General features: G+C 39.2%; 1 protein-coding gene across 5 annotated transcripts in view; it reads right to left on the bottom strand.

The window, feature by feature from the left end:
- LOC149258927 (tryptophan--tRNA ligase, chloroplastic/mitochondrial-like) overlaps positions 1–22,618 on the bottom strand; it is a 333,508-nt gene that overhangs the window by 246,100 nt on the left and 64,790 nt on the right. For 3 of the 5 annotated variants that reach the window (XM_089373964.1, XM_089373948.1, XM_089373956.1), the window contains exons 4-7: positions 8,339–8,416; positions 8,152–8,193; positions 7,481–7,570; positions 7,213–7,335 (exon numbers count right to left, since the gene is read on the bottom strand). In XM_089373964.1, coding sequence (XP_089230090.1) covers positions 7,213–7,335; positions 7,481–7,570; positions 8,152–8,193; positions 8,339–8,416 — 333 coding nt within the window. The remainder of the gene's footprint in view (positions 1–7,212; positions 7,336–7,480; positions 7,571–8,151; positions 8,194–8,338; positions 8,417–22,618) is intronic. The other 2 variants (XM_089373970.1, XM_089373980.1) reach the window with 2 other exon arrangements.

Below are 22,618 nucleotides of genomic sequence, written 5' to 3'. Positions count from 1 at the left end.
GTCAATTTGCAAATTTCTGAAGTCAACTACAGCCCTAAACTAGGGCAGTCAACACCAGTCAAACCAGAGGTCAGATCACCTCGATTTTCGTGCCAAAAATTGTGGCCTGCCTAGGAGAGGCAACCACACCCAATCCGCACTTCTAGAAGGTCAACGTTTGGTCAACGTTGGTCAAAGAGATGACCTGCTGCCCTAGCGTCCTCCTTTCTGCGTCTTCCTTGCCCTAGGACGTCTTCCTTTCAACCACACGTGTGAGAGAGAGAGAGAGAGGTTCCTTTTATGCGTAGGAGAGAGAGAGAGAAGATGAGTGAATTGAATTGTCCAAATAAGGAGAATGCTCCTTGTATTTATATGCAAACGTTGAGGTTGAATAGACATGAGTCCATGACTGTTGGGCTTTGAGCCTACATAAGTTTGTTGGCCGACCTTGATAATTTGTCCATAATCAAAATAAATTCATATCTCCATAAATACTTATCGGAATCGGATGATCTTTAGATCAATCCTACACCTCTCAATGAGAGGAATCTAGGAAAAATATTAGGAGCCATAAATAAGGTGATCCACATGGACTTTGGCCCTAGTTGCCAATTTTAACACAGATAGATCTCCATCCATCTTTTCTTGAGAAGCTTGTTTTAATAGTACTTAAAACGGTGACCTTACAGTCGTCAGAGCCACAGTTCTCTGCAGCGCCGGAGGCACCAGGTATGTTAGAATTTCAGGAGAGGTATCGTTAATCACACCTTAGTGTGCTTCTCCTGATCTTCTCTCTGCCAATTACTACGAAATCAAACTCAACACAGAAAGGATTCAAGGGTTCACATTTAAATAGGTATTTAACTAAAATTAACCAAAATTCTTGCATCTCACATTAGTTTTAGGATCTGCATTTCATATAAAATAGTCATTCATCTAAGCAGCAGTTGCTAATCGATTACTTGGTCTTAATTTCCCTAGCAAAATCGTTGACTCCATAAGGCACTGGTATCAATCGTTTAAAATCTAATCAAATCCTATAAGTCTTGCTAAATCGTAATCAAGTACTTGATCGCTTCACTGTGTCTCCGATCAGGTTGGTTCCCAACTAGTTCTTCTTCATTCCACTTTTCCATAGGGTCTACCCCCCTTAGCCTACTGTAGGGAGACAGCTTAAACGAAGAGATTGGGGATCAGGGTGACAGCCTCCGATTTGAGCCGTTGTCACGGTGCCTAGACATTTTGTGCGACAACAAGCTCTATTTGCAATATGTTAGAGTTCAATATTGAGGCTTGTCCTATTGAGATGAATTCTGACCATATGTCTCTATGTATTAAGTTAGGCATACACACAAGTGGGCTACAAGAAGGGCAAACTCAACAATGTTATAAGAAAGTACGTGCAAATTGGAGAATTCTTATAAATCAAGAAAATCAAGAGCTCTTTGTTGTTGCTCTGGAACAACACTTTTAGTGGACAAAAAACAACCCAGAAAACAAGAAGACAATGCAGAAATAGAGCACATTTGCAGCAATATGTCGATCCCTCTAATCCACAAAGCCTTAAAGGTGTGCAAAAGATCTCGGCCTAACACGAGGGTCTCAAACACTTTTCCAACTAATCCTTGGTATGATAAAGAGTGCAAGGCTACTAAAAGATCCCTTAAGGAAAAGGAGACAAACACTGAAAGCAAGAAAAAGTATAAAAATTTGATAAAAACAAAAAATAAATTTATGTGACTTCAAGAAAGAATGAATTAGTCTCTTTTGGAAAGCACAATCCCAAAAGACTATGGCGGGAACTACAATAAAAGAGAAAGCAAATAGATAATAATATCTCGGATACACAGTGGTTGGAATATGCAAAGCTCCTCTATGCAAGGAAACAAGAGAAAAGTATCCCTCCCATAATCAGAACTACAACTGAGTTATTTTCAGTGGAGGATGTCAAGCATGGTATAAAAAATTTAGCAAGTGGTAAAGCCAAGACATTGATGGATTGCAGGCAGAATTTTTAAAATGGGGTGTTGAGATCTTGGCCCCAATCATCAAAAGGATCTTCAACAACATCATGCAAGGCAATTTTCCAGTTGAATGGACAACTAGTGTTGTTATCCCTCTTTACAAAAGTGGAGACATCAATAATCCCTCTAATTATCACACTATTATGGTCAATCCTCTTCTTGGAAAATTGTTTGGGAGCATGATGGAGCGTAGAATCAATAGCTAGGCAAAAAAAGAGGGTAAAAGAGCAAAAGGGCAAGTTGGTTTTAGGCCAAGGCACTCTACAATTGATCATTGCATCACTCTTAGGCACTTCATCAAAAAAGTATGGGACATCCAAGGTGGGGAAGCCTTTTGTTGCTTCGTTGATTTCAAAAAAAATTTTGACATTGTTCTTAGGGATAAGGTTTGGAGAATAATGGAAGCTCTTGGAATTCCAAGTGAATATAGAGTTGTTGTCCATAAACTTTATGAGAAAGTTAGTGCTAAAATCAAAACTAAGGAGGGCTTTTCTAAATGCTTTGGTAGTGACATTTGGTTCAAGTAAGGGTGCCCCCTTTCCCCCACTCTATTTGGTTTATATATTGATAAGCTAGAAGAATGGTTAAACAACACTAGTGGAGAGGGTATTCAACTAGCGGGTTATGTGGTGAAGCTACTTTTGCATGCTGACGATCTTATCCTAATTACAAAATCTGCTCATAGTTTGAGAGAGCATTTGAGGCCTTAGAGCTCTACCAAAGTCATGATCTTCTCCTTGAAGCAGAAAAAACAGTAGGTTAGTTTTATATTTGAGGGAAAGTCCATGGAGATAATGGAAGAGTACAAGTACCAAGGAATTGTTTTTCACAACAAGCTCAGTAGGCAGACATGCAAAATTAAAAGGATTCAAGGGTGGTGGAAAGCTTCTTACCTTCTTTAGAACAGATGTAGGAAAGTAGAAATATGGGACTAGGAAACCAAGAAAACTCTCTTTGGAGTGTTGGTTAACCTAGTTGTCGTCTATGGATGTGAATTTTGGGGGAGCAACATGGCAAATCACAAGTGGAGACAACTGGAAAGAATTCGAAAGCACTTAATTATTAATAATCTCAAAGTCAAGTCAATGGTCCTATTACCCACCACCAGTGGGTGACCCCTATAGAAGAAATTTTCTCCTAGATTTGTCTTCAACCGACAAAGAACAACCACCTGATAGCTCGATGTGCTACTATTCTCTGCCACTTGAGCTAACCATTGTTTGCCCTCGTTCACCTGTTATGATCATATGTTTAAAGGTGGGCCATCCAACCCCGAAGGTATGATTTTTCATTATGTAATTGGGTGCTTATGCTTGCTTTTCTTGGGCACATTTGGGCATGGATTAGGGGGGGGATTCAACGGAAATAACGAGCTTTGACTATACTATTGTTCCCTTACCTCAACTTGGTGGTTAATTTGGTATCCTAGTCCCGTTGGATCTCCTTCACTGGCTATTGGCTTTAGGAGTGGCACTACATGGGAAACCTTGCTTTTGGTTGCGTGGTCCCGCTTCTCGATACCATATATTCCCCTCCGCTCATTACAAGCCCTTTCACATTTTACCCATCTAGGTCCACATTTGTCCATTGGGTCCATAAGGTGTTAGCCTTCCATTCCCCTTGTCCACATCTTGGGACAGGCCTTGAACAATGCCCCGAAGGTTGATGCAACTAAAAAGAAAGATAAAAGCATAACATGGCCACATACAACATGAAATGTACCACAAATGCAAAAGATGGTCAGACAATAGAATTTAGCGTGTCAAAAAGCCAAGCATGAGCTCTACCCTTATCATTATGGCCATCACCCTAGTTCCTAAGGCCCCTATGAGTGCCCCATGCATCATTAAGGAACCCATGATTGTCCCAACCCCTGGTGGGTGATGAACTGCCCCACCTTAAGGGGGTATTCACTACTACATCTTACACATCATGCTCTCATCCCCTTGAGCCCCGAGCAGTAAAAAGAAGAAAAATCAATAAAAGGCAAAAGGCATATGAAGAAGGGTGGAAAACAAAGGTCGGGGTAACTCATGTACCATGATTGCTCCCTCCTACATTCATACACCCAAGGTGTGGGTCTCCTTCATCATAGCTACCCTTGTACCATGGCATGTGACTTAGAGCCTTCACTCTTGCCCCCACTGCATTCCATCATTATTTCGCATGACACCTACCATTTGATGGGTATACCATGGACTTGTCATTCCCTTAAAGGCTGAAACCACCTAATAGGGTCCTTCATTAAGGCTTGTCAAGGAAAGTAACATTAGTACATGTTCAAAGCCCATTTGGAAGGGCATTCCACTATGAAGTTTTCATTTCTGCCCTTGATTAGCAAGCTTATTTACTCGATTGCGCTGAATAATTTTGTATTGGAAGGTGAGGAGACGCATTAGATCTTATACAGGATTGCAGGTGGCTCTTCATCTTGGACTTGGTTACCCAATACGGGATCGAAGCCCTCCAGAGGGTCACAATGGCACTTGTAGGGTGAGCGTTGAGAGTTATGGGCCTCTAGCCATGCAGGTTATTGATTGCCACACCATGGGCTTCACCAGCACCACCACATTGCTTGTTCGTGCCCCAGTTATACAGAGATGATGAGGCACTTGGACCACGTTGCCCAACTAGCTACACATTGCACTCGACACTTGGTCGTTGCCACACCATGGGCTTCTTCGGCACCACCACATTGCTTGTTCGTGCCCCAGTTATACAGAGATGATGAGGCACTTGGACCACGTTGCCCAACTAGCTACACATTGCACTCGACACTTGGTCGTTGATCCAAGGCCTAGAGGAGATTTTGTCTTTCCCAAGGAGACATGGGAGGGCATGTGTCGTCTTCTAGCCCTCATTGATGGAGCATTGACTTGATTTTGAACCATTTGGAGACCCATTTAGAGCCAACAGAGCCCAACTTGGGGTTTAGAGATGTTTTGCAGTATTTAGAGGGCATAGCCCTCTCATCCATCATCTTTGAGGCCCTCACTCACATCTTTGACACATGAGGCCTCAACGATGCCCTCCTAGGCCTCCACGTCACCCTAGCGTGGCCCTAAGAAGGCTTATTCAACTTGTTTAATGAGCTATCATGGTTTGCTTGTAACTATGAGTGGGTTACTGGACATTTTAGGTATTGGAGGGGCTTCTTCTTTTAATTTTGAACTCTTAGATCATGTATAAATAAGAGAGAGCTACACTCTCTCAAATCATCACATTTTGGATCTTCAATCTCTCTCTAAAAGAATTTGGACTTGTAGTTAGAGGATGAAATTGGATGTTATTGATGAATTATGATGTTTGGATAATTTCACTATCATTCTTGGAGCTTCTATTTGGCAATCTTATGGATGGATATATTCTTCTTTGTCTTGTAAGTGTTATTTGATGTTATATTTCTGATTTGGTGAATGTCTAATGCATGGAATGTTTTCTTATGGTAATTAATGTGCCCTAATTAATGCGAATTATTTAAAGCATTGAGAACTATTGGAAATTTTTGCATGTGTTACTCATTGGACAATGAATGAATGAATGTTCCTAGAGGATTGATTGCATTTGCATCCTTGAAACTCCACAACAAGTGTCATCAAAGTATAAAAATCTAGAAGTCATTTTGTTGTTGCTTCCATCAAGGGTAGCGAAATTCCTTCTAGTCTCCTTGAAGAGGGAGTTGCATTTCTTGGTTTATCTTGACTCCATTTCTCCCAATAGGCAGGCACTAGGTCCTAGATCCTTGGTGATCACATTATATTCGAAAAATCATTCTTCTTTCACCTCTCCTTCACCTCTTTTCTCATCCCCTTAAGGATAAGGAAGCCTCCCTAGGGCTTGGTGTGAATTTCATTAGGGAAGAGCTTTTGCAAAACCGTTTGGACAGTCTTCTATGTTGGTGTTTCCTCTAGCTCTCCTCTTAATTTGAGGCAATTCTCACGGTCAAATCTCAATGTAATTGATGCCCTAGCAATCACACCAAGTGGGAACCCTAAGTGTTATTCTTCAACTTGAGGATTCTTGAAAGCTTGAGTTTTAGTACTTGTTGAAGTATATCAATCATAGACTTTTCTATTGTCTACCTAGACCTTGGATGAACTTCTATCTCGTCAAATATCTCGACCTAGGCCTCGGTAGCCCTCCTTTCAAGGGGTTTTTCTTGGAAATTCCTCTTAGCTTCTCCCAAAGCTCATACTTTAATCAAACCTTTCCATTGAATGAGCGACCTTGCCTCACTTAAAATCTACCCTAGGAACATCTATAACAAAGTGAGGAATACTGGGACTCCTCCAGTCGGTGAAAATCCGAGAAGAAAATGGGACATAGGCTCTGGTGACAGTGGGCCTTTTGTCCCAATGTATTGCTGTGCCCTCTTACTAGGCCTCCTAGTTTGTGCAACAACAAGTCCCATATGAGATCCTGCTAGCTGAGGCTGGTATGTTCCCGATGGAGGCTTCAACAATCATTTGTTTGTTAAGTTATTTAAAAAAGGTGGAAAGCATGGATGAGCACTGTTGGCCCAAGATGATTGTTGCAAAGGAACTAAAGCATAAGAAGAAAACTTGGAGGAAGCAAAATGACAAGTGGATGAGCAAATGGGGAATTAATTGGCAAGATTGTCCTAATTCTAAAGAGGAGATAAAAAATTGGGTGCTTGAAAAATTTAGGACTGCCATGTGGGAGATAAAAAGACTTATTTGAGTGCCGCAATCAAGTGAAAGGCTAAAATTTTAATAGTACAGCTGAGGACCAGATCTCACCATCTTAGGTTGTGAAACAAGTAGATGGATAGCCCCCAAGGAAGAGTGGGAAGAATGAACTTGTATCTTTTGTAGGAAAGGAGTGGTTGAAACCAAATGGCACTTCATCATGGAATGTTCAGCTTATGAGGACATTTGTAATCAGTTTGAAAGTAATCTGAAGGTGGACAGTTTGAGCAAGTTGCTTGAGGAAGCAAGGCTTCACAAAACTGTGAATTTTCATGGCAAAAGGGCTGCTTTAGAGGGAAACCTAAGAATGTGATGTTTTGTTTGCTTTGGAGTTCTAGGTCCCTTAGATGGCTGGGTCTCATGAACGTCACTAAAATTCCTTCAATTCAATTAAATTCAAACATAAACATGAATTTCAGCGTGTGTATAAAAAACAGTAAGAACATATAGATTTAAAATTATGAAACAGTAAGGAAAGCTTCCATACAATAAAGACGCACCGCCTTGCGAGACTTCTCTTTAAATTGTATCATTTTGTTCAACCACCCAATCGGTGTGACACAATTTAGCAACCATGTGAGCTCTGCATGGGCCGAGACGTGTGATTGTGCAAAAACAGAGGCCTGTAGGTATCAAAACATCTTGTGAATGATAAAACACCTTTTCTTGGTTGTTTTTCTTATGCCAGCTCTGTGTTATCAAAAAAAATATGCAATGCACGCATTCAAATTCAAGAAGAAATCGATTGTTATCAAAATGAGCAGAAACCTTTGAGGTATCAATTCCACATGCTATATATATGGCTGCTGCATCCCTCGTCAACTTTGACAACTGCTCAGCATCATATGGTAAAGTAATCTGTACAACATAATCCAATATTTGTCAACTACCAAAAATCCTTTGATTCCCAAAAAGTTTTAATAATTGCAATAGCTAAACGAAGCAAAAAGGTCCTAAAGACATCAGAATGCAATGATTTTGTGATTTAACATTGTGATATGCAAATGAGGATGTCTGTCCAATGGTCTTCTGCTGGCAGTGGTGTTCTTCCATGAGAGAAGTAGAAACCAAACACAAAATTGATAGATAGATACATAGACAGAGAGATGTTATTAATGTCTACTAGTGGTGAAATGCAGCTAAAAGACTCAGATACAAATCCAACTACCTGTGACAAGGGCATCGTGCCCCCTTATATGCTAATCTAGTAAATAAAAAAGCAAAATTGTCAGCTATATTCCATTTAAGCTGATCTTGGGACCAGGATCTTACCTGAGTAGAGCTAGCTCACTCAGGTAAGACCTAAAATTTAAGCCAATAAAGCCTGTGTAGACTCCATGAGTCAGCTTCAGAGTTTAGAGGAACCAGCTCTCCAACTAGTTTTTCAAACCATAAACAAATAAAATTCATCAATATAGCCAGCAACAAAAATTTCATACCGCATGTAGATCCACAATGAAAAAGAGTGTTTCATAAGTATCCTGCACATACAACAAACAGTAAACTGATATTATATAGTGATTAATAAAACATTCTCATGACAAAAAGCTAGATTGTGTAATATTACTACCTTTCCGAAAGACGTGTTATGAGAATATAATATTCTGGTATAGATTAAAGCCTCACCAAAAGTAGCAGAATAATGTAATTTGTAGCTAAGACAAGTCCTGCCCTCGGCCATATGTGTAGGTAACAACAAATTAGCTACAAAGGCATTTCAAGATAACATTGCAATATACATTATTATTTTATTTCATTCCATTAGTTTGAATCACTTAGTTATTAACTTATTATTATCGTAATCATTGTCAGGCCGATGAAAGTTTGAAAATTGAGTTGACAGGTGGAATTCACTCAAAACGTCAGGTCAAAAACATTAAAATGCATGTCACCTGAAACCTCAATGCAATTATGTCTAATACCTGCAGAAATTTGTGTTTACTAGTTGATTTGATTGTTACTGATCAGAGATGCATGTTCAAGGATATAGGTTAGTAGCAGGCTGGAGGAATAGGGATTAGTAATCGCAGTGTTTTCTGAACACAGTCAGACCATGGATGAGCCAGCAGTGAGTGCCCCTCCTTCCTACAAAGTTCTGGAGAATCACACAGTGCAGACCTGTATTCAGCAGGAGGATTGTCAAAAGGAAAAATGAGAAAGAAAAAGCTGTGGTGGAAAGGGAATGGCACACCAAATGGCTGACTGAGGAAAGCATAAAAGAACAAGTGCCTGCTTATCACTCGGCCTTACTTTGAGCATGATATGAAATACATGTGAGATAATACACTGACCAACATGTTCTTGGGATTAAGGCAATGAAAACAAACAATGAGGTCAAGGATTGAAGCCAAATGGCAAGCCAAAGGAGAAAAAGGCTTGAAGTTATCTGCAAAGAGTTTCTTTTTCTTCAAACATGTGGAGGACAGATGTGTTGAAATTCTAGTGTAGCTAGGACTAGAATAGTTTTTCACAATTGATAACAACTTCTAATGATGCAATCAATTCTTTCTTTACACTTCAATCATCAAGTAGCTATACATGAAAAACTTCAACCATTCAATTCTTCAATAAGAGCAGTAAATAGAGATCACAGTAGAAAATGAACAGTAAGCAATAAACAAGAGATGCCAAGAATTAGGCTCACAGCCAGGGGAAAACCCACAAGGGGAAAACCCAACCAAAATTCTTTCCTTATGAGAGAGATATTCTGTCCATCAACAGTACATCAAGAATATGCCAATAAAACCAAAATTTGTCCTCAAAATGTTACACTCAAAGTCAGTCAACAGAGAGAGAAGAAATCAACTTTTGATCACTGAAATAAGTCTGCACAGTGAGGCCGAATTTTGACCCTGAGAATCTGATTAGACAGGCTGAAATTCAGTCCTGAAGTGATCACAGAAGGTCAACGTACCAATCAAGAAAATCCGGGTCAAGTCAACTGTTGATGAATGCAGTCAACAAAGGTCAACGTATCAATACAGGAGCGAAGATATTGTCTCAGAAAAGCAACGAGCTTCTGGAGTACTCGGCCTTCCACAGTGATCTGAACAGAGGTAGAACGAATGCTAAAAATGCCCAAGACAAAACCACAGTCAACACAGCTTGAAGGAGAAAGTCAACACAGATAAAAAAGGGATTCTTCTATCCTTCGTACATGTGGAGATTCGCTTACAATTGTAGACTAAGCTTGTGTGTTGATGTTCCAAATGAGTGTCATCGATGCCATATATATATGAGTGTCATGCGGCTAATTAGCCTTAATGAGGCCAACTTGAAGAATTCATGAGGCCAGCTTATAGCATTGACAAAAAAAAATTCTTCATTATTTTAATGAAAAATAACGACCGTAGCTATCCAAATTTTCAACACTCCGTCTTAGCTAGGGAGTTAATTTTTACTTCTCTCTCAAGATCAATCTTCCCGACCAGTTCATAGGTCTCACAGCCCACAGCCTAAGGAAGAGATCACAATCCAAGTCTCTCTCTCTCTCTCTCAATCTCATCATAAGGAAAGATACATAGCATCCACCTCAAAGTATCTCCCCAACCACAAGGTCCCACAGCACACAGCCTAAGGGAGGGATAATCAAATCATCTCCCAGGCCACAAGGTCTCACAACACAAAACCTACAAGAGGAATCAACAATACATCTCTCGGACCATAAGGTCTCACAGCACACAGCCTACAAGAGGAATCAACAATACATCTCTCAGACCATAAGGTCTAGCAGCACAGAGTCTACAGGAGGAATCAACAATACATCTCTCGGACCATAAGGTCTCATAGCACACAACCTACAAGAGTAATCAACAATACATCTCCCAGACCACAAGATCTCGCAGCACAGCGTACACGAGTTGGTCCATGAGATGATGTTATGTAATCAATGCTCTCTCTCTCTCTTTGGGAGGAGTTCTCAACAATTCCAATTTGTTCTCTGAAATAACCAAACTTCATTAGGGACAATGGCTTTGTTAGCACATCAGTAACCCGCTCATCAGTAGGAACATATTCGAGCCTCACAGCTTCTCTTTGGATAATATTTCGGATGTAGTGATATTTGATTTCGATGTGCTTTGATCTATCATGAAATACCAGGTTCTTAGAATGCTTTACACAACTTTGACTGTCACAATATCTGATAGTCGGCTCCAACATTTGATCAAACAAATCAAAGAACAATTTTCGAAACCATATAGCCTCACAACAGGCTGCACTAGCAGCAATGAATTCAGCTTCTACTCAGAGCAATAGAGGTTTGTTTTCTGCTAGACCAAGAAACCATAATAGAGCCCAAGCTAAAAGCCTAAAACAGTATCCAGAGGTGCTTTTTCTATCATTAGATCAGCATTAGAGAAACCATATAGTTTCCATTCCCCATTAGAAGCATACATCAAACCATACTCAATGGTACCTCGCAAATATCTCAATATGTGTTTAGCTGCAACCCAATGTACACAACAAGGCTCAACCAAGAATTGGCTCAATGTATTCACTGCATAACAAATATCAGGCCTGGTGTTCACAAGATAATTCAGCAAGCCAATCAATTTGTGATACATAGTTGGATCAATCAAATCAAAATCATTGTCCCGAATCTTCTTCAAATTTGTCACCATAAGAGTGTCCATGGACTTGCAGTCCATCATGCCAAATCTTTGAAGAATCGTAACAATGTACTTGCCTTGGCCTACAAAGATCCCATCAAGTTTTTGCCAAATTTCCAATCCCAAATAGTAATGCATGAGGCCAAGATCCTTCATCTCAAATTCAGATACCAGCTCCCTCTTGCACTGGACAATCAGTACTTCGGCTCCTGTCAGAAACAAATCATCTACATGCAATAGCATTGTAGCAATATCAAGGGTTCACCTTCAACAACTTTGAAATATAAATTCGGATCAACATCGCCCTCCTTAAAGCCAAGACTCAACAAATAACCATCAATGTGAGAGTACCATGCACAGGGGGCCTGCGTCAGGCCATACAGGGCTTTCTTCAACTTACAAACATGTGTCTCTCTATCATGGACCCCAAACCCTTGAGGTTGTTCAATATAGACTTCTTTTGCAATGACCCATTTAGAAAAGTTATTTTAACATCCATTTGATGCAATTTCCAACTTGCAATAGATTCAAAAGCAGTGACAGATCTAATAGATGCATACCTAGCAACGGGGAAAAGGTGTCTTCATAATCCTCTCCCTCTTCTTGAAGAATCTAGGGTAGGCATAGTTACATTGATCCTTTGTTACATGATAACAATTTGTGAAGTGTTTAGACAATTTATCTTAGCTTGATATTTACTTCATTATTAACATGTATATGTTAGCTTCATCAAACTGCTATCAAAACCAAAAAAAGACAAGAACACAAATGTTTTGGCCTTCTGCTAGGGCCAAAACATCTACCTCTTGGAGAGGAAAACCCATACAAAATTATTCTTATAGAGATTCCATTGACGAATACCAAGACCATGACCCTTGACACAATTTTCCTCTCCAAGACCAAGCCATCAATCCTCTTCCTCGAGCACTGCTGAGATCATCATCTTGTTGTTCCTCCAGCTAGATCACTGCTGCACCATGATTGCTTCATTAAGATCTTCTTTATTGTTGTAGCCTTCATCGAGTTTATGATATCATGTTGAGACACCAAGACCTTGACACTGCTCCTTTCTCATCTTGACTAGGCTGCTCCTTTTCATTACACTGAAACTGAGATCATTGATCTATTAGATCAATATCTATAGTTGTTGTGATTACTGCTCTTTGTAGCACGTCAAGACTACATCATATTCAATCTGAGTGTTGTGGTAACCAATGAGATTGTATGTCTCTTCTCATAGGTCTGCCGAGGATTTCTGCCATCATAGAAACTCATCGAGATAGTATAGATCATCCTAACTATTGCAATACATTGTGTCGAGGCTGCTACAGGTATATCATAGATGTGTGAAGGCCGAGGGTATTCTATTCATGGTGACTGCGTCCTCATGCCGAGAATCATCACTTCACTTGAGTGCCCAGATCACACGCTGCCTGATCTACTCTGCCAGATCACACGCTGCCTGATCTACGCTGCTTGATCTACGCTGCCTGATCTACGCTGCTTGATCCACGTTGCTAGATCCACTCTACCAGATCACACGCTCCCTGATCTGCGTTACCAGATCGAGGACATCACAGGTATGCCTAGATTGCACTACATAGACATGCTGAGAGTGTCCAGAACCCAAACGATTGTTGCGTCCTTACATGAGGCCATGACTGCACCTAAAACCCAAAACACGGTGCAGTCAATACCCTACTGCGGAATTTTGATCTTGACTGCGGCTCCCTTATGCGAAGATTTCAGAGGTATATGCGAATTCTTTCTTGTGTAATTGTGCTGACCCTTTATGGGTATTTATAGTGCTCACCCCATATATGCAAGCCGACATGAACTTCTGAACCGACGTGTCTATTGCTTCCAGCCGACATGGACTTCTGAACCGACGTGTCTATTGCTTCCAGCCGACGTGACATGTTTATATATTAAATCATTTATTTGGAGCCGACATGAAGTATTTTGCTTGCAGCTTTCGATAGGTTGATCTTGGTCTTGGAGGGTTGTTAGACCTCTTTAAAGACTTTGTACTTATTTACATGAACTCATAAAGAGTTTCTACACACATGACATGACTCTTTGACATTTAAATATATCCTAAAGACATCAAGAAGAAGTCTTTTACCTAGAGACACTTCTTGCTCATGAAACCCATGTAGCAAGATTACAACAATAAATTATTTCCTTTTATTACATCAAATACAAAGATCATGTCATTATGAAGACCGAACCTAGTTACACTTTTTTCAACACCTCTTTCTGGGAGAATCCATGAGCCACGAATCTAGCCTTGTATTTTTCAACACTTCCATCAACAACATGTTTTACCTTGTAGATCCACTTTGAAGACACAACGGACTTCCCCTCAAGTCTAGGCACGATTTCCCAAACATCATTCTTTAATATGGATTGATATTCTTCAGTCATCACATATTTCCATACTGTAAGTTGTTCTTCAACAACTTATTCAGAGGAGGATGGCTCAGACTCAAAGATCTTACACATCAAAGTTGTATAACCAGAATATTTCTTTGGCTTCTTGCTCTCCCTAAAAGAGCCACGAGCAGCAGCATGACCTTTAGCTTCTTTCAATGTTTTCTCTAGCCAAGCAGGTCTCTTCCTTGTCTCTATAGGAGCTTTTGTAGATTCAACAGGTTCATGATCAATGTCTTCTTCATGTGGGGCTTCATTCATAGGTTCAGACTCTTTTGACCTTGATTCCACATTGTTTGGAGCCACCTAAACTTCATCATCAGAATCCAAGTGTGAACCCTTGGACTTCCAGAATGCAGCATCCTCATCAAAAATAACATCCCTGCAAGTCTCAATATATCGTTGCCCTTGAATGTAGACCCTAAAGGCCTTTGAATTCTCACTGTAGCCAACAAAAGTACCCTTCTTTCCAGAGGCTTCCAACTCTGTCTGTTTCTCTTTAGGTACATGAACAAAAACAGGACAACCAAAGATTCTTAAATGTCCAACATTTGGTCTCTCACCTGTAAAGATTTCTTCAAGAGTGATGTAATCCAAAATTCGATGTGGGCATTGATTTTGAACATAAACAACAGTCCTTGCAGCTTCTCCCCAAAGAAACATAGGAAACTCTTGGTCGTGAGGCATAGCTTTGACAGCTTCCAATATAGTTCTATTCTTTCTTTCAGCATTTCCATTTTGTTCGGGGTACTAGGGAACTATAAGCTCCCTCTTAATTCCAACATCCCTGCAGAAATCAATTAATTCATTTGATACATACTCCCCACCATTATTAAACCTTAGAGTCTTGATTCTTCTTCCTGTAGAATTTTCAACATGTGCTTTGAACTCACAAAACTTCTCAAATACTTGATCCTTGGTCTTCAAGAGATATATCCATGTTTTGCGAGAATATTCATCAATGAAAGATACATAATACAAGCACCCACCCAAGGTTTTATCAAGCATGGGCCCACAAACATCAGAAATGCACAAGATCCAATATTCCTTTGGATCTACTATCACTGCTAGTGCATCTTCCTTTAACATTTTTCCCAAGGGCACATCCTTTGCATACTCCATCATGGTCTGCTTTAAGTTCAAGTACACCTTTAACAAAATCTTTCAATCTTCCCAAAGCTTTGTAATGCATATGAGCATACCTTCGATGCCAAATCTCACTAAGTTTAGTAGTGTTGTGTAGAAGAGCTTGGATTGAGTGACCAAGGAGACGATATAGTCCTCCAATTTGTACTCCAATGACTTTAGCAATTTCAAAAGATGCATTTTTCTTCCATACTATGACTTATCCATCAACAAAAGCAAATCTATACTCTTTGTCTTCAAGAGATGATATGGACAAGAAATTTTTCTTCAAACCAAGACCATATAAATATTGTTAATGGATACATTACCTATGGATTGTAATTGAAAGGATGACGTACCAATGCCTTTGACTTCATATTTTCCATTATCTCCAAGCTCAACCTTTTGAGTAAACTTCTTTTTAGTCAATTCAAATTTCAGATAGATAACCACGGCTTCCAGTCATGTGCCTAGAAGCACCACTGTCAACTAGCCAAATTTCATTTCATCATGATTTTCAATGGAACCTATAAGAGCACAAATAAATGAGTATTCAAATTCAAAATCATGTCTCCAATGCCTCCTCTTTGAAGATGGCTCATTTAGATCAACAACAGATGCATGATGCCTTCCTCTTCTTTTACGATCATCATTCCTTTCATAGTCATCTCTTTGATTCTTTTGAGGACAATGAGCTTGATAGTGGCCATAGGCTTGACAACAAAAACATTGAACATTTGATAGATCATTTCTATCTCTTTTGAATCTTCTATCTCTTCTATCTTGAGAGGGAGGAGGAGGTCTTCTTTGTGAAGTAGATTCCTTCTTTGGAGTAGATCTAGGGTCATGTCTTTTACAAACACTTCTTTGAAACTTGCCAAAATTTGGTTTCTTCTTATTTCCCTTAGCATGGGCTACAAAGGCTTCTATACTAGGATCTTCAATGTCTCCTCTAGAAAAGAGTCTTGATTCTTCTTGAGTACATGTTGCCCAAAGCTTTTCAAAAGTTGGAGCATTTTCTCTTGCACTAATACCTGATGCAAACGAATCCCAAGATCTAGGAAGACCACCCAAAGCTACAGCTACCAATTCCTTATCGAATACTTCTTCAATGGCTTTGAGTTGGTCTCTTATTTGAGATATCTTGACAAAATATGATGCCACTGTGTCATTCTTTGTCATCTTGATATTACGAAGTTGTCCTCTTAGATTGATGGATTGATTCACATTGTTAATGGTATACAATCCAATAATAGCATCATACATAGCCTTGGCAGTCTTATGTTCAGCAATATAGGGAATCAAATGATCCCTAACAGAATATAATATGATGCTTCTTGCCAAAATATCATCTTCATGAAACTTCTCCTTTCCAGCTTGATCAGATGGTTCAGTAACTTTACCTGTGACAATTCCCAAAACTTTGTTTCTTTCAAGAATTATTTCAACCCTGGCCTTCCATGCCTTGTAGTTAGTAGCTCCTTCAAGCTTGCTTTCAGTCTTCATGAAGGAATTCATGATGAAGATTGTTGGTCACAATAGAGGACAGAACCCAAAACTCTTTAAAGTACCTTTTAGATGCCCTTCAAGTGCTCTTCAAGATGATCTCTCTACTCTTTTTCCTTCACCAAAGCTCTAATACCATGTTGAAATTCTAGTGTAGCTAGGACTAGAATAGTTTTTCACAATTGATAACTACTAATGATGCAATCAATTCTTTCTTTACACTTCAATCATCAAGTAGCTATACATGAAAAACTTCAACCATTCAATTCTTCAATAAGAGCAGTAAATAGAGATCACAATAGACAATGAATAATAAGCAATAAACAAGAGACACCAAGAATTAGGCTCACAGCCAGGGCAAAACCCAACCAAATTTTTTTCCTTATGAGAGAGATATCCTGTCCATCAACAGTATTTCAAGAATATGCCAATAAAACCAAAAATTGTCCTTAGAATGTTACAGTCAAAGTCTGTCAACAGAGAGAAGAAATCAATTATTGATCACTGAATTAGGTTTGCATAGTGAGGCCGAATTTCAGCCCTGAGAGGTTGATTAGACAAACTGAAATTTGGTCCTGAAGTGATCACAAAAGGTCAACGTACCAATCAAGAAAATCCCAGTCAAGTCAATTGTTGATGAATGCAGTCAACAAAGGTCAACATATCAATACAGGAGCGAAGATATTGTCTCAGAAAAACAATGAGCTTCAGGAGTACTTGACCTTCCACAGTGATCTGAATAGAGGTAGAATGAATGCTAAAAATGCCCAAGACAAAACCACAGTCAACACAGTTTGAAAGAGAAAGTCAACGCAAATTAAACAAGAGATTTTTCTATCCTTCGCACGTGTGGAGATTCGCTTATAGTTGCAGAACGAATAAGCTTGTGTGTTGATGTTCCAAATGCATGTGATCGATGCCATATATATATGTGTCATGTGGGCTAATTAGCATTCATGAGGCCAACTTATAGTGTTGACAAAAAACATTTTTTCTTCATTATTTTAATTAAAAATAATGACTGTAGCTATCCAAATTTTCAACAAGATGAAGAAATTTTGAGGAAGGTTAGTACTTCCTCGATTCATCTGGCCTTCAACTGATATATTGGTATAAAAGCTTTGACCCACTAAAGGAAGATTTCTCCAAAGTACCTAGTATGGATCCAACTTAACTCTCTGCCATTGAAATTCAGGTATGTGGACATACTAGAAGATATGGGAAATACATTCCAGATTTTCATTAAAGTATACGAAATAACAAGAGCTAAATGTGACACATCCTATGCTCAAATATGTGTCGTGGTGAGTATAACAAGCCCATTTCCAGAATTTGAATGGGTCCATACACTACATTACAAACAACCTCTATTCAATGCAAGTTATACCAGGAAAATGACACCTTCAACGATCAGAGGGAATGTCCAGTCAACAGTCCAATTGCCAAGGGAAAACAAGTAAAGCTCTCATTTATATTATCTAATCTTGTGATCCTGATTTGAAATACAAAGTGCCATAAGCCTAAGGGCATTTAATTTCAGCATTCTTTTTTGAGACTGTCACCTTTCTCATTCAAGCACTTGTGTATTTCTGTTTTTTTGAACTCTCTCTCTCACACTAGACCTATGTCTAGTGCACTTGCGAGAAGGCAATTACAAAATTTGGGTGAGGTTTGGTTTCAGTAATTCCTCTATTGATCCTTATATTAAATATAAACACTTACGTGTATAGGCAATTGATGGTTCCCATGTTTCAGGTGAATACTAGGCCGGATATATGTTTTGCAATGAATTGTTTGAGCCAGTTCATGGTTGAACCCATGCAAATTCACTGCATTGCTACAAAACATATGCTCTGATATTTGAAGGGCACAGTTCATTATGGCTTGAGGTATGTAGTAAGTGGTGAGTTGACGTTTCATGGTTTTGTTGGTTCTGATTGGGTAGGAGATGCAACTGATAAGAAAAGCACCTCAGGTTTTTGTTTCAAGCTGGGGTCAATGATGATATCCTCGGTTCGAGCCAAGGAAGAGCATCAGAGAGAGGGAGCAGCAGAAAATTTGGAAGCAGGATTCTGGAGAATTTCCCAATGATTTTCCAATGTCAAAGAGACAAGAGAAGGGAGGTTCGATTATCTGCAGAGTGTCACCACAACTAGTGTGAATAGCCAGAAACCCCAGTGCGAGTTGCTGAAAGGGGATCAATTCAGTTGTCAGAGGCCAGAAGAGTGTTCGGGAGGCAAAGCTATTTCATTCCAGATGCAAAGGGGGGCAAGACAGCTCATCCAAAGTTAGATTCGAAGCTATACGAAATTCCTTTCAGCCAGCGGTGCACAGTGTAAGAAGTGCGAGCAGGCCAAAGGAGGCCGAGTTGATTGCAGAAAAAGAAATTTTATCTCCAGCTATTTTACCAGTGTATTTCCGTAGGATTGCCAGTTAGCCATCCAGTTGTAATAATTCTCAAATTGTTGCATAATAAAATAAACTCTCATCTGCTGCACCAGTTTTCCCTTCGGGGTTTTTTTCGAGGATGTTTAGTCCAAAAATATTGGTGTCAAATTTATTGTGTGTGTACATCAATTTCTCAAAACCTGATTTATAATTCCGGAGCGTTTTTATTGTGAAGAATGCATCAGTGATTTAATAGTTATTTGCCATAAATAAATAAACTACTAATAGTTAGAAGATTAAACTCCAATTGGTGCATTCATGAAATTTCTCATGGTATCAGAGCCAAGTTGATCAAATCAGAGGCTCAAATGCGAAGGAAGCGAAATTGTGCAGTTTTAGAGGGAGATTTGAGCACAATATTTCCAAATTTACGCAGGCCAGCCAGGCGGTGCGAATTGTTGGGGCAAGAAAATTGATTTCCAATTCAGGGTGAAGGAAAAGTTCCATTTGTCCTAGAAGCAACTCTAGCAGGCAGTAGGATTGTCGGAGAGATTTTCCAGTGAGCATATCAACGATTTCGCAGAGTATATTTGGGCGCAAAGATTTGCAGCAAGGGTTTGCAGTTGCAGATCTGCATAGGGCGGGAAGAGAAAAGCACACAAGCAGAATTTCTAGTTTATTTCTCAGTGGGTTTCTAGTTTTCTAGTTGCAGGAAAGGAGGCTGTGATTTCTAGCAACAGAAGGTCATAGCAAACTTGTTAGTCCAGCCAGTACTAGTTTCATGGTTAGCAGTGCATGTGCCAGATTTCGAAGAAGGAATTCCAAGAGGTAGAGCGAGTTTCCCAGTAGAGAAGGCAAGCAAAGCGAATTTTGGGAAGGACATCGGAAGGCAAGTGCAGAGGAAGAGATGTGCATTCTAGGACGAGTGCATGTAGCAGAGAGCAGGTCGAGTTGTCAGACGGAGAAGGATATTTCCAACGTATAATTCTCCAGTTGATTTGATTTTCGCAGAGATGGCTGCAGTATGACTCAAAGATCAAGATAGACTTGACAAAGCCTCAAACTTTGGTGTCTAGAAGGTCAGGATGCAATTCCTTTTGGATGAGCATGGTCTGAAGGAGTTTGTGATAGCACTTGTAGCGAAGCTGACAAACCCTATCCACTATCTTGATTACAATAAGGATATGGCCAAGGCTAAAAGGATGGTCCTAGACAAGGTTCAGGATCATATTGTCCTACATATTGCAAAGAAGAATATGACAAAGGAAATGTAGCAAGCCATTGTGACATTGTACCAGGATCCATCTAAGAATCGGAAAATGATTCTCAAGGAGAAGTTGAGAATGACCAAGATGCAAAAGGGTGAGAGCATAACTTCCTATCTCACCAGAATTCAGGGAGTCTGAGATGAACTTGCAGTTGTTGGAGAGAAACTAGCAGATAGTGAACTGGTGTGGATAGATCTAAACAGGTTTACCAAGGAATGGCGAACTTTCATCAAGAGATAAACTACAAGATTGGGAACGTGTGTGGAGTGACTTCACTTAGGAAGAGCTAAGGCTCAATCTTGCTGAAGGTGCTACTAGCAACAGTGGCAAGGGACCGAAGGTGGAGAAGAAAAAAGAAAACATATCCCTTGCAAGAAAGGGAAAGGTGAAGAAGGGTCCCAGTCATGGACAAGACTCAAAGGAGAGAAGAAGAAGAAAAACCTATCGAAGGTTAAATGCTTCGGACGTGATGAGTTTGGTTGTTGTCACTCATTTTGTACATGAAAATGCAGGGGTTGTTACTTTGATCATGTCCCTCTTCGTTTAAGTTGTCTCCCTACAACAGCCTAAGGGGGGTAGTCCCTAGGAATGAGACAATGGGTTCGGGAGACACAATTGAATGGCCTAGCAACTTGGTTGAGGATAATTGGCAAGTTTAATTATTTAGCACAACTTGATTAGATTTATTGAGATTATCAATTAGAGACCAGTGCCTTAGGAGTCAATTTACTTGCACAATATAGATTAAATTCCAAGTTACCGGATGAATAGTTGTTGCTAGGATGAAGAACTATCCTATATGAGATGCAACACCTAAAACTAAGTGAGATGCAAGTTCTTGGTTAATTTTAGTTAAAATGCCTATTCTAGGTGAATCATTTATTTCAATTGTTTTGAAGTTAGTCACGAATGTAGGTTGTAGAGAAAATTCTAAATGAAGGAGGCTATGGAATCATTAACGATACCTCCCGTGGAGTTCTAATCACCCAAGTGCCTTTGTTCCTACAAGGAATTGCCCACAAGAGAACTGCAATGTCACCTGTTTTAACAACAAATGAGGGTCTAAACCTTGCAAGCTGGATGAGAAAACAACGAAGCTTATGCTTGGAGGTACATTTTAAAGATGCACCTCTAATCCTAGAATGATATGCAATGTATAAGTGAAGGATTTAAGTGAGATTAAATTATCTCTAAGTACTTCAAGTTAAATTACTTGAGATTTAATGCTTATGATATTCAATGCAAAAGCATAAGGGAAGTACTTAAAGAGCGATTATAGGAACAATCTCAACTAAAGAAATGTGCCAATAAACCACTTGATTTATCAATTAAAGTGCTTCAAAACCAATTAAAGATTTATCCAATGAACTAATAATCAAAAAGACAAGTGCTCAATATCTAATGACAATGAAAGGAAAGGAGCACAAATCTATCAATGGATCATTCACAACTTGATGTGCAAATTAAGAATCAAAGGAAGCAATGAGCAATACAAACGGTAACTTCCAATAGAGATTATCCACTTATAAAATACGCTTGAAACCACAATATTACTCAAGATTGAAATTTCACCTTAATGATCCAAATATAGTGCTCACGAGATGCTGTAAAATGATCTTATCAATTAGTGATTTCAACAAGAAGGAATGAGAACAATGCTATGTCAGCCTAACAATTATGAACAACAGGCTAATTTGAAGTTATGTTCTTTAACAAGAAAATTCTCCAATGCTTCTTTAGTAAGATACACTTATGCAATACCAAGAAAACTTTAGAGCATTAGCAATCATTCAAGCTTCTTACAACAAGATATGTAAATTAGCTTCACTTCTAATGAGATTGGTCCTTTTAGAGCATAATTTCCTTAGATCTTAGAAAGCACTTGAGATGCAAATGGAGACAATAGCAAAACTATGTCGATGATGCAATGCAAAACATGGAAAATACTAGTGACCAGCAGGACAATAATCACTTTCTTTCACTATATTTCCACATTAATTAGCCTAGCCACAAGATGAAAAGAGAACTTACAGCTGCCTACTTAAATCACTTTACCAATAAGAGAAATGGTGCTTCAAAGCCCAAAAATGAGTTCTTATGAATTTAGGTGTTCTTAAGAAGTTCATTTTATCACTGTTATGATTTATATCAGAACTGTAAAATCATATATCAGACCTTAAAAAATCATATGACAGTCCTCTAAATTCACTTAGAACATCAAAAATGCAATGCCACAAACCTTTCTTATCACTTGAGATTAAATATGTGATGATTATAGGCTTATGCTAATGTGTTTTAGGGCTTATTTAATGTGATTAGATTAGACTTATGCCACTGTTATGAGAGTGCTTCAGATCTGATATGCAAACAGTGGGGAAAGAGGTAGAGTTAGAAGGCAAACCCTTGGCCCTAAGGCCTTACTAGATGGCTAGTTGACGTCCCAAAGTGCACTAGAGTTCCTTCAAACACCTGCAACACAAATATTAGCCTTGACAAACAATGGATCAACCCTCTTATGACTGAAACTAGGGCTTCTAGGGTTGGTTGATGGGCTAGAGAGGACTTGAGCCCTTGAA

Source organism: Pinus tabuliformis, chromosome 6 (genome assembly GCF_031772625.1).
Source record: "Pinus tabuliformis cultivar Carrire ecotype Pingquan chromosome 6, CPIR1, whole genome shotgun sequence".
NCBI lineage: Eukaryota > Viridiplantae > Streptophyta > Pinopsida > Pinales > Pinaceae > Pinus > Pinus tabuliformis.
Note: the sequence above shows the minus strand (reverse complement) of the source record. Positions and strands in the feature narration are given on the sequence as shown.